This window comes from Aphanomyces astaci, assembly GCF_000520075.1.
Source record: "Aphanomyces astaci strain APO3 unplaced genomic scaffold supercont1.57, whole genome shotgun sequence".
Classification (NCBI taxonomy): Eukaryota; Oomycota; class Saprolegniomycetes; order Saprolegniales; family Verrucalvaceae; genus Aphanomyces; species Aphanomyces astaci.
Window position 1 is genome coordinate 117,792 of NW_009798320.1, and position 15,342 is coordinate 133,133.

Below are 15,342 nucleotides of genomic sequence, written 5' to 3' on the forward strand. Positions count from 1 at the left end.
TTATAAGTTTGTATGTGGAGAAATTATCCGGATTTGAGTTCTTGTCGAAGGTGTGGATCTTGGAAGGAAAGGCCATCTCCTCATGCCTGTGCTGGTGTGCAACGGCGAAGAGCATGAGCTGAAGGAAGGCCGCAATGTCATTGGGAAGATCAAGGCAGCATGCGATGTGGTACATCCACTCCTTCGCACGTGTATTAACTTGTATGCTGATGCTGTCATGGTTGTTGTTGCAGATTCTGGAGGGATCAAGCATCGCCGATACCCACGCGGCATTGGAATTGATTCAAGAGGGGGTACACGCTAATGATACATGTACCTTTCCATGGCCCATAACGACATATTGCGTGTGCTGGTCAGGCGGTACTCACTGACCTGGGCTCAGCTACAGGAACCTTCTTCAACGGCGTGCGCATGACGCAGCCTCAACGTGTCGTCCACGGCGACTTGATCAAGTTTGGTGACACAGGACGCGAATACAAGTATGCTTGTCCCCTGGTTTATTGGTAACTTCCATGCTTAACCCTTGTAGATTCGACATGACATCGACGCCATCCGTGATGCGATCCATCGCGAGTTCGTTCCGCGATTCCCTCGTTCCTCCCATGTTCAGCAGCAGCCTAGTGGGTGGAGTCGCCGCATCGTTGCAGAAAGCACAGAGTCCGCTTCGAAAATCCAACGTGTTTGCATCCTACCAAGACCAGCGCTCCACGGACACTGCATTGCGCGACATCGTGGAGCGGCAGCTGCTTCGCCGATCCGGTGCCAACATCAAGGCCATCCCCACCAAGGTGGTGGCAGCGGCAGCGACGGTCCTTCCTCTGTCTCCTTCCCAGCGAGACTTTGTCGAGCGACAGAAGCTCCGACTATCTCAAAAGATTCGCGACGTCAACAATGTAAGACATGTGTGTCCATGACGCAGTCTCATATGCACCAACCATGTTGAGCGGTTTCGTACAGATCATGCTCGGGTATGCTGCCATCGACGACACGTACTTGGCGTACTACACAAAGAACAATCGTGTGTACGTCCCGTAACTCTAAGCCATGTATCCTCAGTACGATACTTGGCTGGCAGAATCCTCCCCGACGATGACAATCACGGTGACAATAACAACAGTGACGACAACAGTGACGACGACGACGACTTGCCTGAAATGTCCGACAAGGTGCCTATGGCCAGCAGCAGCATTGCTCCAAACCCATCCTTCCCACCACCACAATCATCGTCTGTCGTCATGACTAAATCAAAGCCAATCATATCAACGCCCAATGACAACACCAGTGACAACACCAGTGACGATGATGACAATGAATTGCCAGTGACAATGGAGCACCACCAATCCCCCCCCCCTCCACGTAAGTCCCCCAAAATCCCATCGATCCAACCACCCAATCAACGTCGTCCTCGGGTTGCCCACGAGTTGTCATCACACCTCCACACGCTTATGCAGACCCACCGGGTGAAAGCGTGTGCTCGGGCATGGAGCGACTGGCGGCGGGCGATCGACCTCCGAAAACGGACGGACGCCGCCGCCACGACACTCCAGCGGTTCGTCCAGACAGTTTCATGTCGAGACCGCGTCGCTCGTCGCATCAAGCAACGCCTTCAGCAACGTGAGAGACAAGTGCACGTTCGTCGCGTAGTGCACTTGTGTGCGCGCCGGCAGACTCGGGCCGCACTCGCTCAGTGGCGAACGTATTCGGTCGAGTGTGTTGTGGTGAACGTATTGCAAACCCACATTGCGCTCTCGTTTCAGAGAAAACACGTGGTTCAAACGACGTTTGACCGGTGGAGAAACGTGTGGTCGGCATCTGTCCTCCGAAAGCGGACCTTGCACCGCCTGCTTCGGCATGTGACGTCGGCGGCGACTCGCAAGGCGTTGGTGACGTGGCACGCCTGGCGACTCGAGCGCGAAGTGCTGGCAGCATTCACCAAAGCTCAAGACGAGCAAACCAAACACAAGCTACTGGTGCAGGCCATGACAGCTCAATCCCAAGCTGAAGCCACGTACGTTCTTTCAAAACAATTATTGGACTATATGATATGGAAATATGTAGGGCGTGGAGCGACCAAGCCAAGGAATCGAGCGAGCATGTGCAGCGCGAGGCGGCGCTCACGGCGCGCATCGCGACCTTGACCACCCAGCTACACGAGTGGACAAGCAAATCCAAAGCTGATGCCGCCGTCCAGACGGAAGCCGGCGCATCGGCGTCGGCGGCGCGCACCGCGTTGTTGTCGCATACGTTGCTGAAAACAGTGGTTGGTGAAGTGAAAGAAAAGAATTTGCGCGCGGTGATCGATAGCTTGGAGACAGAGTTGCAGGCCACGGCCGAGCGCGAGGCCAAGTATATATATATATATGCTATATATATGTGCTATATATATAAAGCGTGGATTAGTAGTGTATGATAGTTTGTTGGAGGTGTGGTTGTTTTGCTTGATGATGATTTATTGATTGTGAATATATATTGTTGATATTATGGTGGTGGAATGGGATGACGAAGAGATGAGTGTGTTGACGATTGTGGTTTTAATTGATATTTGCTAGTTTGATTTAAATTATTTTAAATTATCTTTGTATATATATATATATATATATTTGTATTAGATTACAAGACGAGTACAAACACGTATTGGAGAGCTTGGTGCGGCATGCCAGTCAGTTGGCCGATGCGCAAAAAGCACTCAAGCGATACCAAGTTGTCGTTGACGAGCAAGCCACAGAAATGGCCAAGTAAGCGTGGAAGACGCCATCCATCAAATATATATATATATATATATATTTGGAGAATATATTTAGAAACATTATTGTCCAAATAGGATGGAAGCATCGTTTGCAGACGACAAGAAAACCGCCATTGATACCGAATCGACGTTGCGGAAACAAATTCACGACCTCGAAATGTCCATGGCCGATGTAAAACGGCGCGACGACGTGAAAAAGAGCGTTGAATCCACGTACGTTGTGGATTTATTTATATATTTTTAGACAGAGTCTGGGTAAAATTATGTCAAATAATACTATTCTGACAGAGAATTCCCTTTTCAAACAGGGGGATGAGAAAAAATAATATTTGCAACATATATTTTGATGTGACCTCTGGATGATGCCATGATGATGGTGGAAGGAAAACTATTTCTGGAATATATATATATATATATATAGTAATATCAGAAAAGTAACGATTGGACAGCTGAAATTGATTTTATTATCTGTCCGAAATCAGTACAAATTCGACGTATTATATCAATTTATATACATGTCAGAGTTGGACACATGCACCAAAGGTGTGGGTTGTTGAAACATTGTTGTAATATTTCTGAAATGGGGGATTTCGGACATATATATATTTATATATTGGTGTGGCCTTATCGGCTGTGTTTTGATATATATAGTGCAACCCAAGACCAGACGATGGGGCTGATGGAAGACTTGAGCAAGCGAGAAGCCACTCTGCTCCAAACCAAGATCGACGCCTTGGAGCGGGACGTCCGCGAGCGCGAAGCGGCGCAGTTGAAGATGGTGCTGGCTCATGACGTGGCAGTCTCCCAGTGGACGGCGAAATGCCAAGCATTAGAAGCTACGGTGACGACATTAGAGGCGAGATGTGCCATGTTAAAGACCTCATCAACCCCACCACCGTTATTGTCGTCACCAGAGGCGTCACCACCACCAATGTCGTCACCACCACCAATGTCGTCACCACCACCAATGTCGTCACCACCACCAATGTCGACACCACCACCAATGTCGTCATCACCACCAATGTCGTCATCACCACCAGAGGCATCAGCACCACCAATTTTGTCACCACCACCAATGTCGTCGTCACCAATGTCGTCACCACCACCAATGTCGTCACCGCCACCAGAGGCTTCACCACGCCGCGAAACACCCTCCCAACGAGTCGACTCTATTGCGTACGCTATCTTTATTAAAGATATTTTAACGGCATTCCCATGACGATTGGTTGTGCATGTGTGTGTAGAAGGGAGCAGCTGGAAGTGCATAAAAAGATGCTTGAACTGGCGGAAATGAAGCTATTGGCGGCGACTGCTCAACTTCACGACAAGGACGTGCTGGAGCGGCGCAGGATCGAGGCAGAGGTACGATAGAAGCAAACAACGAGCGAGTGGAGTGGGGGTAGTACATACTACCTACCGATTAGATGCTACTAGTTGTTGGATGTCCCCAACTAACTACTACTACTACTACTACTGTACCGATTAGATACAAGTCCATGGACAATTCAATACCCACGTCGAGTCGTTTCTGGAAGCACTCGTGACCAAGGTTGACTTCAAAGAGTTTATACATTTATACTGACATTTTGTATGACCAGTACGACCTCCAGCTATTGCGAGTGGGTGGCGAGCTGGAATTGTTAACCATCCAATGCGAAAAGGACCCCAAAGGCGCCCAATTCCGCGCGGCCTCGGTATGTAGGCAAGATGGATGTATATATATATATATATATATATTGTGGATTTGGTACGAATTTCCAGACCCCGTCGAATGGAATCTCGCCGCCGACTCGAATCACGAATCGACGCTATTGGCTAATTCATTTTTATTGAGTAGATTTGATTGGCTCTTGAAGTAACCAATCAGAACTCGGAAATGATTCAATATTGAGTAGACAAACCAGGCGAATTTCACAAGTTTACTGCGAATTTCACTATATCGGTATCGATACATACTTTGGTTGTGTGTAGAATCTTGTGGGGTATGTACAAGAGGAGCGTCTGGCCCAGTACAAAGACCTGAGTGACCTCCACGCTGAACTGCTGCATCTGCGACAACTGGCGTTTCAAATCTCAAGTCCTGCGACATCGTTGGTCGGGCTAACGGACCTGCCGCCATTAACTCCAAATAGTCAGTTTCTGTACGACATGCTGCTGCAGGTAGGAGCAGAGTACTCATCTTGCTTTTTATATTGTTTATTTCATGGCTATCGTAATCATATATATGCGACGGAGTAGAGATTGAACCGATTGCATCAATTGAACCAAACCATGGCGCACCAAGCAGCTGCATTGGGACCGAATATGCAAGACACCAAGAAACTCGACTATGCCAAGGTAGGGGGGGGCATCCAGTAGGAATGTAGTAAACACTTGTCAGTACCAACTAACGGGATGATGCCTGAGTATGTAGTTCCTAGCGCAGACCATGTACGCCCGTCAAGTGGACTTTATAACCCAAGCCACGACCGTCCTTGTCCATATTGCCCGTCTGCAAACCCACCTCGAGCCATATCGAGTGTAACGTACTAGTTAAGAGATCGCTTAACTACCTAGTATTTGACCACACTTAACGTTAGAAACCCGATACAGCACCTAACCAAATTTATAGTAATGATAACAATTATGAAGTAAAAGCTCTTCCACCTATGAAAATTGAAATTAATATAGGTTTATAATATATTAACTTTCCTTGTCCCAATTCTAACTATAAGTATACATTCTCGGTAGGAAATTGCGTACTTCGAAGTAGCTTCTAGCGAAAATAAATATAAAATAAATAAAGTCAACCAGATATAAACAATACAATCTTCTTTTTTTGTATTATACATATACAATAAAACTAAACACCCAGATATAAAAATACAATCTTCTGTTTTTGTACAATAAAACTAATATTGAAGTTATATTTTTATGTAATATATATAGAACATATAAATAGAGTTATACTGTGTTACCAAGTACCGGTACTCCGAAGTAATTGTGATGTAGTTTTATTTATATAGACTGTTATTCTACCAATTGAAACAATTTCCCTTTGACTAGGTAGTAGTAGCAGTTACAACATTGTAACCGGTAGTGGAGTTAGGCGTTTCATATCCCATCCATATAGTATACAAGGAACCAACTACTCCATTTACATACTACCGGAAGTTTTAATATACAACGCGCCACGACACACAAACACACATATGCCAGTGACACAGCAGTCGATAACGAAGGATGCTAGTACAGCCCTCGACCTCCTCTTCGTCTCTACCGTTGGGCTCTCGCTACGACGCTCTGCCAAACTTCTTCCACCACCTTTGTCGACCTTGGCAGGTTCTGACTTGGACTCTCGAGAATGTCAGCGTCAACTGGCCGCGTTCGACGTGCGGCTGGCAGCAGCAGAAATAGCAGCAGCATCCTCCACCCAGCACCTACAACCAAACGACACCGCGTCGGCGTCCGTCCCCGTCACGGCGACACCCCTGCCTGCGGTCGCGTCGACAGCCTCGCTGGCATCGTCGGCGTCCAAAGCATCCGTGGGCGGAAGTAACAACAACAATAATGCAGACGGCAAGCAGCAGCTGGGCGGCGCGGCGTCGTCGAAAGGGTCGCTGCTGCCCCACTCCAAGAGTGACGCATCGGTCGCCGATTCCTCGAAAGGCAGTTCGTCCTCTCCTTCCGACGCCGACGACAACGACAGCCCCCACGTGTACCTGCGCTGTACCCTCCCCGATCGCCACTCAGACATTGACGCGTGTTCGCTGGATTGGTGCGCCGAGCTGCACGACATCGTGGTGGCCACCGAATCGACAACCACCCCCTCCATCGATCGCGCGTTCGTGTGCAAGATGGTGCACAACCTCCGCCTGACCAAGCTGGCGATCAACCACATCGACGCAGCATTTGCCAGGGATTGCATGCACTTGGAGCGGTTGGATATATGCGACAACGTGCTGAGATCCCTTGACCACCTGCCGCCGAGCCTGCTCGAGGTCGACGCGTACCGGAACCAGCTGCAGACCGTCCATTTGTCCTCCTCATCCCCCACGCCCCATCTCGTACATGTTGGCCTTGGACTGAACATGCTGACGTCACTGCCGACGCTGTCGCACCCCCACACATTGCTGTCTCTGGATCTGTCGTACAACCACGTCACAGATTTCGCCCACGTCCTTTCGGGTCTCAACGTGTTTTCTGGTCTTCGCCATGTCTTCTTCACGGGCAACCCCGTCGTACTTTGTCGAGGCTACCGCCACGCGCTCCTAGCTGGCCACCCCAACCTGTACGTGCTGGATGACATAACGGTCAGTGACAAGGAGAAGGACGTGCTGCTGCAATCCCCTGCCATCCTCGCCGACAACGGCGCCGACTTGACGGTGTACGTCACGGCAGTGGGGTTCCCCCTTCGGAAACCTCAATCGGATGCCACCGCGCCATCCATAACATATGAAGCGACGTTGGATGTGTTGCCGGGGCAGTGGAGTGTTACCATGAAGGAAGAAGGTAGCATGAAGCAGCCGGACCAACCATCGGTGGCGGCGGTGCCAGCCCCTGGCGGCGCGCTGAATTTTGAAGCGACCAGAGTGCCTCTACCAGTATCGTTGACGCTACGAGACAGTGTGAAATGTACACGACTTCAGAATGTTGATGGAATGTATAGGATGGTGGTGATGGATTGATGTATATATGTATGTGTAGTTCATCCTGCGAGTGTGCGCATCTACGAAGTCCTCCAACCTCCACCGTCGGCGCCACCGCCAGCTGGAGCCGCCACCACGACGGACGCCGAGCCTCGACCTCCATGTACGTTGAAAGGCGTAGTATGAAGATTGGTCTGATGGGGATGATGCTATTCTAGTGCAGGAACTGCGTGTATCGGTGAATGTCGATCTCGGAGGGTTCCTCAAGCCATGTTCGTTGGAACATCGATTGGGCGAGGTAAGGATGCCGACGCTACATATCTATGTCATCGTGGTATCAAATCCGAGCTCACGACGTCCGCATGTAGCTGACTGTCGTCAAGTCGTTCCAGTGCATTGCGTTGAAGAGCCAAACAATTACCGTCGTGCCAGATGTGATGCCACCGCCGTCTACGAAAGGAGGAAGCGATAAAGGCGGGCCACCGCCGGAACCACCTGTCACCCAAGACGTTGAGATCACTGTCACGGTCAAGTTTGTCTTGAACGAGTCTGAACGCGTTCGACCAAGTCCATCGCGCGAACAAGTTGGGTCCAAGTCCAAAGGACGCCATTAACACGAAAGGAAGTTCGTGGCGCATCTTGCATCCATCGCCGTCCGTAGCCTAGCTTGGTAGATGATGCCACAGGAGCCAGACGGCATCCCAATGGATCATCCCTTCCCCTTCTTCCGCTCTATCGCAAAGAACTTCATGAATTCTGGCAATAAGAAATGGATACCCCTGACATTTAATATTCGCTTTCTTACCAATTGTGGGGAGGTTCAACTTCTGACAGCAAGCGCACCTCCATCGTAATGGATGAGCGGAAGCGGGGTATCGGCGAATCGTCGGGCGTCCAGCCTTCTGGAGAGTCCAAGAGGATAAGACGAGACGAGGGAAACACAAGTAGCCATGATGCTGCAGGTGATAGCGATCCACATCACGTTAAGGACGACGACGACGACGACGATGCCGCGTCGACGGACAAGCAGCTTCGCGAACGCAACATGGCGTTGCGGGATGCGTTGTTGGAAAAGAACCGCCGGATTCAATTCCTCGAGACCAAGTGCGGCGACTTGTTTGTTCACCGCCACGCTATCGACGCTCGGCTCCAAGCCGTGCTCAACCAGTGGACGATCTTGCTGAAGACATTGCATACGCTTCTTCCCAGTACGTCACGTCTATTTCCCCTACGACTCCACGTCGCCTATTCAAAACGATCCAATGCTCTAGATGCGTCATCGAAAGACATCGTCAACGACATCAAGACGTCGTTGGGATTCATTGCGCCGCCCACATCATCGACAAGTCTCCCTCCTGGGATCCAATGCGAGATCGACGCGTGGTTCCTCACCGGCACGGAACCTGCCGCGCCGCCATCCTCCCCCGACAACGATGCCATCCACGGCGCGCTAACGTCTGAGCTCGACTTGGTCACGTCGTGGGTCCACACGCTCCTCGACAACACCATCGCGCCGGACGATTTGACCAAAGCCGCCATCGACGCCAAGCTCGCCGCCGAGCGGCAGGTCCTAGCCTACCAGGACAAGCTCCAGACGGTAAGAAAGATCTCCATGTTCCTCTACTGCACCTCTGCCAACCCATGCATACACATCTCACACGTTTTTCGTTCTTGTGATGGGGTATGAACAGTACAAGCTACAAGTACACGAATTGAAGTCCGATCTGAACAAGAAGGAACTGGAGCGGCACTCGGCCTGCCGCCGCCTCGACCGCGCCGCGACGCACAACAAGATGACCATCTCGTCATCAAAGAAAGCTCTAGACAACGAGTCCAAAGAGGTATTGAACCAGCAGCCACAATCCCTTAATGAGCATGAAATGTGAAAGGAACGATAGGCTAATCAACTGCTGTGTATGATCTCTATATAGCCAACTACAGCGGCAGACGTAGAAGGCAACGACGCCTCGAAATGGAAGCAAAAAGCAGATCAAGCAGACCAATTCGCCAAAGAAGTCGCAGATAAACTAGACAAAGCCTTGACTGATACCCGCAAAGCTAAAGCTTCCGAATATGCGGTAGTACTCTTTAGGGGAAAAATGAATACCATATCCTTGTATTTATCTATCTATATATATACATATATATATATATATATTTCTATATATATTTCTATATATATATATAATTATCATCTCCGTCTTATGCAGCGTATAAACATATATAGATCAAGCAAAGCATGGATGCATTGGAGAAACAACATGCAGAAACCCTCGACCATTTGCAGGAAGAACTTGCGTCGGTGAAAGGCGAGTACCAAAAGCTAAAGTATAAAGCCAAGGTACAACCTAACGAACTAGTAGTAGTGGTCGTCCGGGCTGTAATTTCTGTATATTATATATATATATATATATATATATATTGTGCTGTTTTCAATGAAAAAAGAGCGAATTTTGCATGCGAATCTTGCTGTTTTGAATAAAAAAGAGAAACAAAAGTCGGCATATTTGTAGGATATTGCGGCACACATGAGCGATAAATGGGGCAAAAAGCTCGTCAAATTGTCGGCAGACAACGCCAAGCTCAAGACCAAGCTGGACGACGCGGCACTCAAAAACGCAGAGCTGCGACAGCGCGTCACAACGTATGCAGCATACAAGGACCAGGTACCCCTATATATATAAACAAATATATATATTTGTCGTTCGAATATATATGAAAATCCATTTCGACCGTTGTGCAATTCAAAAATATATAGATATATAAACATCGGTATTGGAGTATTTTTTACTCATAACTTGGACTTGTGTGTGCTGATGATTGTAGTTTTGTGCCAACACTCGATCGATTCGACTTTTGTCCTGAAGTTTGTATGGTCAACGTGTCCTTTCTTGATAGATATCCTCACACTAATTAAAATCACACACGAATGCGATGTGGACGTTATTGGTTTCCTGCAATCGGATTGGCTCAATAATATCCTTCCACTGACCGATGTTTGTGTACCAAATGTAGACAAATGGAAATATATATATATATATATATATATCTGAATCTTTTTGTGCACAGTGGGGCACACTGTGTGTTTTATTATTATTATTCTATTTATAATAAATATGTATAGTATTTGGATTTTTTTAAGTGTGTAGTCAAATTGAAATATATATATATCTGAATGTTGTGGTTAGGTGTCCGAGATGAAGTCGCTTGTATCATCATTGGAAACCGAGTTGACGGGCACAAAAGAACGACTTGATATGGCCAACGCCAAACAGCAGCAGCGCAAGCTGGAAACCACCGACGCCCAAGTACGATAGCCGCCCCATATCGGAAACGATATACATTGTCAACGGATACATGTATGTATTGGATGCAGGAGCTGGTGGAAGCCCACGAAAGCGAGATCAACGCGCTAGTGGCAGAGGTGGAAGCGGTGGCCAAGGAAACCGACGGCCTGCGCGCCCAACTCGCGAAGTCTATGGCCAAGATGACTGCGAAGGACGCGACCATCTCCAAGCTGCACGCGGCCGTCGCCAAGGCGGAGCAGGCCAACGCCCTCAGCTTTGACGAACTGGCCGGCGTCCGGCTGCAGGTGGCGGCACTCACGACACTCCAAAGAAACCAAAAGACCCTAGAGGCTAGCTTGCAGGTAAGGGTAGTTGCAGGAGAGAGAGAGAGAGGTGAGAGTGATGAGGGTGAGTGAGAGTGAGAGCGATTTGGGTTTGACATCCCATGATGTGTGTGTTGTTTACTGGAGTGTGATTGGTGTGTAAGGTGGTTGATTGTATATATATGTATTTATAGGTTATATATATATATATATATATGTATATATATATATATAGATTGTGTATATTCTCACTGAAACTCGACTCTCGTCTGGGGGAGAGATGATGTTTTTGGCCAATGAATATATATATATGTAAACTTCGTAGGATATGTTGGTAGAAATTATATATGTATACTTCGTTGAATATGTTCGTTGGAGTATATATATATGTATGTATGTATATGTTCATGTATTTCTTGGTAGGATATGTATTGGTAGGATTATATATATATAATGTATACATGTTGGTAGGAATATATATATATATATATATATATATATATATATATTGATGTATATCTTGGTAGGAAGCGCTCAAGTTGAAAGAAGACGAGTTGACAAGTGTGCGGGACCACGTCAAGGCGGTGGAAACTCTGAAAACCGATGCCGACAAGGACAAGATCAAGTTTGCGAGGGAAGTGGCGCTGGCTAAGCAGACACTGCAGATGCAAAAGCAAGTCGAGCAGTCGGTGGAGCCAACTAAGCCGTGCGAGCAGTGCCAAGTGCACCACCGACAGGAAAAGCTCCGCCAAGACAAGCTCCGTGAGGTAGTAACTAGTACTCGTCCTAGTACTACTAGTACATACTAGCGTGTTATCATGGAAATATATTGTTGTGATATGTAGGCGCGGGCGTCGTTGGCGAACAATGGAGATGGGGGAGGTGAAGTGTCAGAGCTAGAACGATACGAGTTGGTGGAGCTGCGCAAGAAGGTCAAGTGCTCCGTGTGCCAAGACGCCCCAAAGGAAGTGATGATCTCGAAGTGCTCTCATATGTTTTGCAAGGAATGCATGGAGAGCAACTTGAAGGCGCGCAATCGCAAGTGTCCGACGTGCAAGAAAATGTTTGGGCAAGATGATGTCAAGGGGGTGTACTGGACCTAACAAGTGTTTGGATAAATATATATATATATCCCTTGTACTATACTATTTTTTGCATAGTTACTATAGTTGTTCGAAGGCAACGAGGACGACGAGCTACGGATATGGAGACACTGTGCGAACTTCAAAAAATGAACGTCGTTTACTAGTTAGTATATTTACGATTCCATCTCAACTAAAAGTGTAAGCTATTACAAGTAGTATATACTTAGTATTTACGATTCTATCTCAACTAACAGTGTAAACTACTAGTAGTTAGTATTTCCCAACTAACAGTGTAAGCTAGTTAGTATATCCCAACTAACAGTGTAAGCTAGTTAGTATATCCCAACTAACAGTGTAGTATATTTACGATTCCATCTCAACTAATAGTGTAAGCTAGTTAGTATATTTACGATTCCATCTCAACTAATAGTGTAAGCTAGTTAGTATATTTACAATTCCATCTCAACTAACAGTGTACGCTAGTTAGTATATTTACAATTCCATCCCAACTAACAGTGTAAGCTAGTTAGTATATTCCATCTCAACTGAGCCGTTAGTTTTCTTGGAAGACAGATACGTGGTTGGACGCTACGACGTCGTCGTTGAGCTCGGCGACTTTGTCGAATAAGCCAAACTGGCCGCCCGTGTGCACAAATAGGATACTTTTCCCCGTAAACTTGTGGGGGGCGTCCTGCAGGTCCTTGACCAGCATGTATAGGGCTTTGCCAGAATAGACGGGGTCCAATAGCACGCCCGTGGTCCGCGCCACAAGCGAAATGTACGCGAGCTCTTCCTTGGTGTTCTTGGCATACCCCAGACCTTGGGCATTGCTAAAAGTTATAATGTTATATGACAGTCATGTTAGTAGTAGTAGTAGTATCGTGAAAAGGTCGACTAGTAATAGAGGACGTACGTCATTTGAAGGCAGTCGCGCGACGAAAACGATGGCGCTACTAGTGGTGGTGGTGGGGTTATTATTTGATATATTTGAATTGAATAGTAAAAATTTATTCGAAATATCAAATAACAATCACGGTAGTTTAATAGGTACTAACTATTAATACTAGTAAGTAGTTCAACGGATAAAGTATGAAAAGTACTATAATACCACTGGCTAGTACCACCACTAATCAATATGACTACTAGTAGTAATAGTAGTAGTAGTATAAGTAGTAGTAGTAGGTAGTACCTGTTCCAAGCCCCATGCCTGGCAAGATGACTTGATCGATGTGGTCGTAAAAGTAGGTCGGCGAGTCGCATACAATGTACGCGTGCACTACATTCACATACATGTTAAGCAATCACGGATACTACTATTAATAACACTATGACTAGAAGACCCACGCTAGTAGTACTAGGTGGCATACTAGTAGTCATCCCTCATAAATACACACTCGGGATTCGTAGTAAAATATGCCAACTACTATAGTAGGTTCGACTGGTTCTTACCCGGAGGGAGTTCGCTGCGAGTGAACTGGAGCGAGCTGTCTTGATGGGCTTGAGCGTACAAGTAGGCGCCGACTCCAATGCCAGCAGCCGAGCCGCCACTGCCACATGCAAATGCAATGTCCGTGATCGGTAGCTCCAGCTCCTAGTACAGTAGTAACATGTTGATATTTCAACAATTATATATATGTATACATGAGGTACCTCAATCTGATGCTCCATCTCTTCGATAGACTCCAAGTACCCCCAAGTACCTAATCCATTGCTACCACCCACGGGAATCCCGTACGGCTTGCGGCCTTGTTTTCGAAGTTTCTCAACGGTCTTCGCGATGAAGTAATCGCCGCCGCCCTGCTTGGCATACTCGCGGCGAGGCACGAGGATGAGCTCGGCTCCCACAAGCCTAATGCATGTGATGAGGATATAATACGATGAAGATGGAAAGGAGGACCGGTCAATGAGCAAGTTCCCCACGAGACCCGGGTCGGTCTCGGTGTCGCTTGTCCGAAGCAACAAGTACGAGTCCAAACCCATCATGCGCGCGGCCACGGCGGTGGCGCGGCAATGGTTGCTTTGGACGCCCCCGCATGTGACCACGCAGTCGGCGCCTTGACGTAACGCTTCCGCGAGAAGGAACTCGAGCTTGCGGGCTTTGTTGCCCGACATTTCAAGACCGCTGTAGTCCTACATCATTATCATAATATCGTAAGCATGCATGTCATATCCATAATGGATCGTGAGCGTACATCGCGTTTGATGAACATCTGGACACCGTCGGGCAACCCAGGCGGTCGAAATGGAAAGATTGGGGTCGGAAAGTTGCCTAGCACCACGCGCTCCGTGGGTGGATTCGCCAGGGCCGATGCCCATGTCGGCGGCGCGTATGACTCCGTCTTGAGGAAGGTCTTGTGGCCTGGCATGTAGATGCTGCTGAAGGCGGCTGCTGGTCGAGATGGCGTCCAACGACGAAGTGACGTTTGTCGGGCGACAAACATGATCGCCACTTTTTTGGGTACACGTCGTCATCCGGTATTCGTATCCGGATATGGTACATACACTTACGTACGTCGTACACAAAAACGTACGTTCGAATGTACGTTCCCCTATTGCCACCAGTCATTTCCGTGGCCAGCCAGCAAGTCATGATGGCGAGAGAGAGAGGAGTTAGGTCAGTAGTGAATTTGACGCGATGTAGTTACCTGTCAATCAACGGTCCGAAGTACTTCTAACTACATGAAGCTAGTTTTCGAACATTTGGCAGGGAAACCAACGCGGGCGGGAGCAATCTTGCCTGGGACGTACGCACATGGACTTGCCATTGCCACGCGAGCAACATGCCGGTGTCCCCACACGATTCTGCGCAGTGTGTGATTGATATATTGGATAGTGTACTTGCAGGCAAATCTGCCACAGAGAATCGAACTGCGATTTCGATTTACTGCTATTGTCTGCATATAGCAAGCGGTCTCAAATGATAGGAACCCAAGACTACTCTTTCATTAGTCATTGGAGTCGATTGGCACTAACATCTCTTTGATTAACACCTCGGTTATACTACCGGTAGTAGTCAGGCAAGAATTCCCAGCATAGAACACCCGTGCTAGGAGTAGTTGTATAAAAGTAAGTCAGCAATGTCACGCCCGCCGCCGTAGAGTTATTGCTCGACACACTGTACACTAGTGAGTGTTAGGCGGCAGACACTCAACAGCGAGGCAGTCTTTGATAGCTTTGAAGACCTCGTCGTAGAATCAGCTTACTTCGTCTCTCAGGAACGGGATACCATTTCTCATGAAGCTTAACGTTAGAACTGTACATTCTTGTGATTAT

The 15,342-nt window shown here is 47.8% G+C and overlaps 4 protein-coding genes across 9 annotated transcripts; 3 read left to right on the forward strand and 1 right to left on the reverse strand.

Moving 5' to 3' along the window:
• Positions 1-43: 43 nt before the first annotated feature.
• Positions 44-5,369, forward strand: H257_14371 (hypothetical protein). 5 transcript variants are annotated; one of them, XM_009842146.1, is made up of 16 exons: positions 44-169; positions 234-293; positions 358-479; positions 530-893; positions 958-1,022; positions 1,076-2,008; positions 2,059-2,346; positions 2,610-2,735; positions 2,822-2,959; positions 3,398-3,922; positions 3,991-4,108; positions 4,233-4,295; positions 4,345-4,440; positions 4,718-4,906; positions 4,985-5,083; positions 5,160-5,369. In XM_009842146.1, exons 1-16 carry the CDS (start codon positions 83-85, stop codon positions 5,268-5,270), a joined length of 3,384 nt encoding a protein of 1,127 aa, XP_009840448.1. In that variant the 5' UTR covers positions 44-82; the 3' UTR covers positions 5,271-5,369. The 5 variants fall into 5 exon arrangements, with proteins under 5 accessions (XP_009840448.1, XP_009840449.1, XP_009840450.1 ...); XM_009842147.1 differs by having other exon boundaries at positions 3,994-4,108; XM_009842148.1 differs by lacking the exon at positions 5,160-5,369 and having other exon boundaries at positions 3,994-4,108; positions 4,985-5,144.
• Positions 5,370-5,893: 524 nt separating this feature from the next.
• On the forward strand, positions 5,894-8,156 carry H257_14372. Of its 2 annotated transcripts, none has more exons than XM_009842152.1 (4): positions 5,894-7,360; positions 7,433-7,537; positions 7,598-7,672; positions 7,743-8,156. In XM_009842152.1, coding segments are annotated over exons 1-3 (1,530 nt in total). In that variant the 5' UTR covers positions 5,894-5,937; the 3' UTR covers positions 7,600-7,672; positions 7,743-8,156. The 2 variants fall into 2 exon arrangements, with proteins under 2 accessions (XP_009840454.1, XP_009840453.1); XM_009842151.1 differs by having other exon boundaries at positions 7,593-7,672; positions 7,743-8,154.
• A 36-nt stretch (positions 8,157-8,192) lies between these two features.
• On the forward strand, positions 8,193-12,130 carry H257_14373 (hypothetical protein). The gene is made up of 10 exons (XM_009842153.1): positions 8,193-8,582; positions 8,646-8,971; positions 9,066-9,215; positions 9,306-9,452; positions 9,602-9,715; positions 9,888-10,040; positions 10,563-10,682; positions 10,751-11,023; positions 11,512-11,751; positions 11,830-12,130. The coding sequence occupies exons 1-10, from the start codon at positions 8,228-8,230 to the stop codon at positions 12,085-12,087; spliced, it is 2,136 nt and encodes a 711-aa protein (XP_009840455.1). The 5' UTR covers positions 8,193-8,227; the 3' UTR covers positions 12,088-12,130.
• Positions 12,131-12,488: 358 nt separating this feature from the next.
• Positions 12,489-14,517, reverse strand: H257_14374 (hypothetical protein). Its single transcript, XM_009842154.1, has 7 exons — positions 14,262-14,517; positions 13,967-14,199; positions 13,720-13,918; positions 13,519-13,660; positions 13,259-13,345; positions 12,983-13,019; positions 12,489-12,899 (listed from the first exon to the last, which is right to left on the reverse strand). The coding sequence occupies exons 1-7, from the start codon at positions 14,508-14,510 to the stop codon at positions 12,623-12,625; spliced, it is 1,224 nt and encodes a 407-aa protein (XP_009840456.1). The 5' UTR covers positions 14,511-14,517; the 3' UTR covers positions 12,489-12,622.
• Positions 14,518-15,342: the final 825 nt, after the last annotated feature.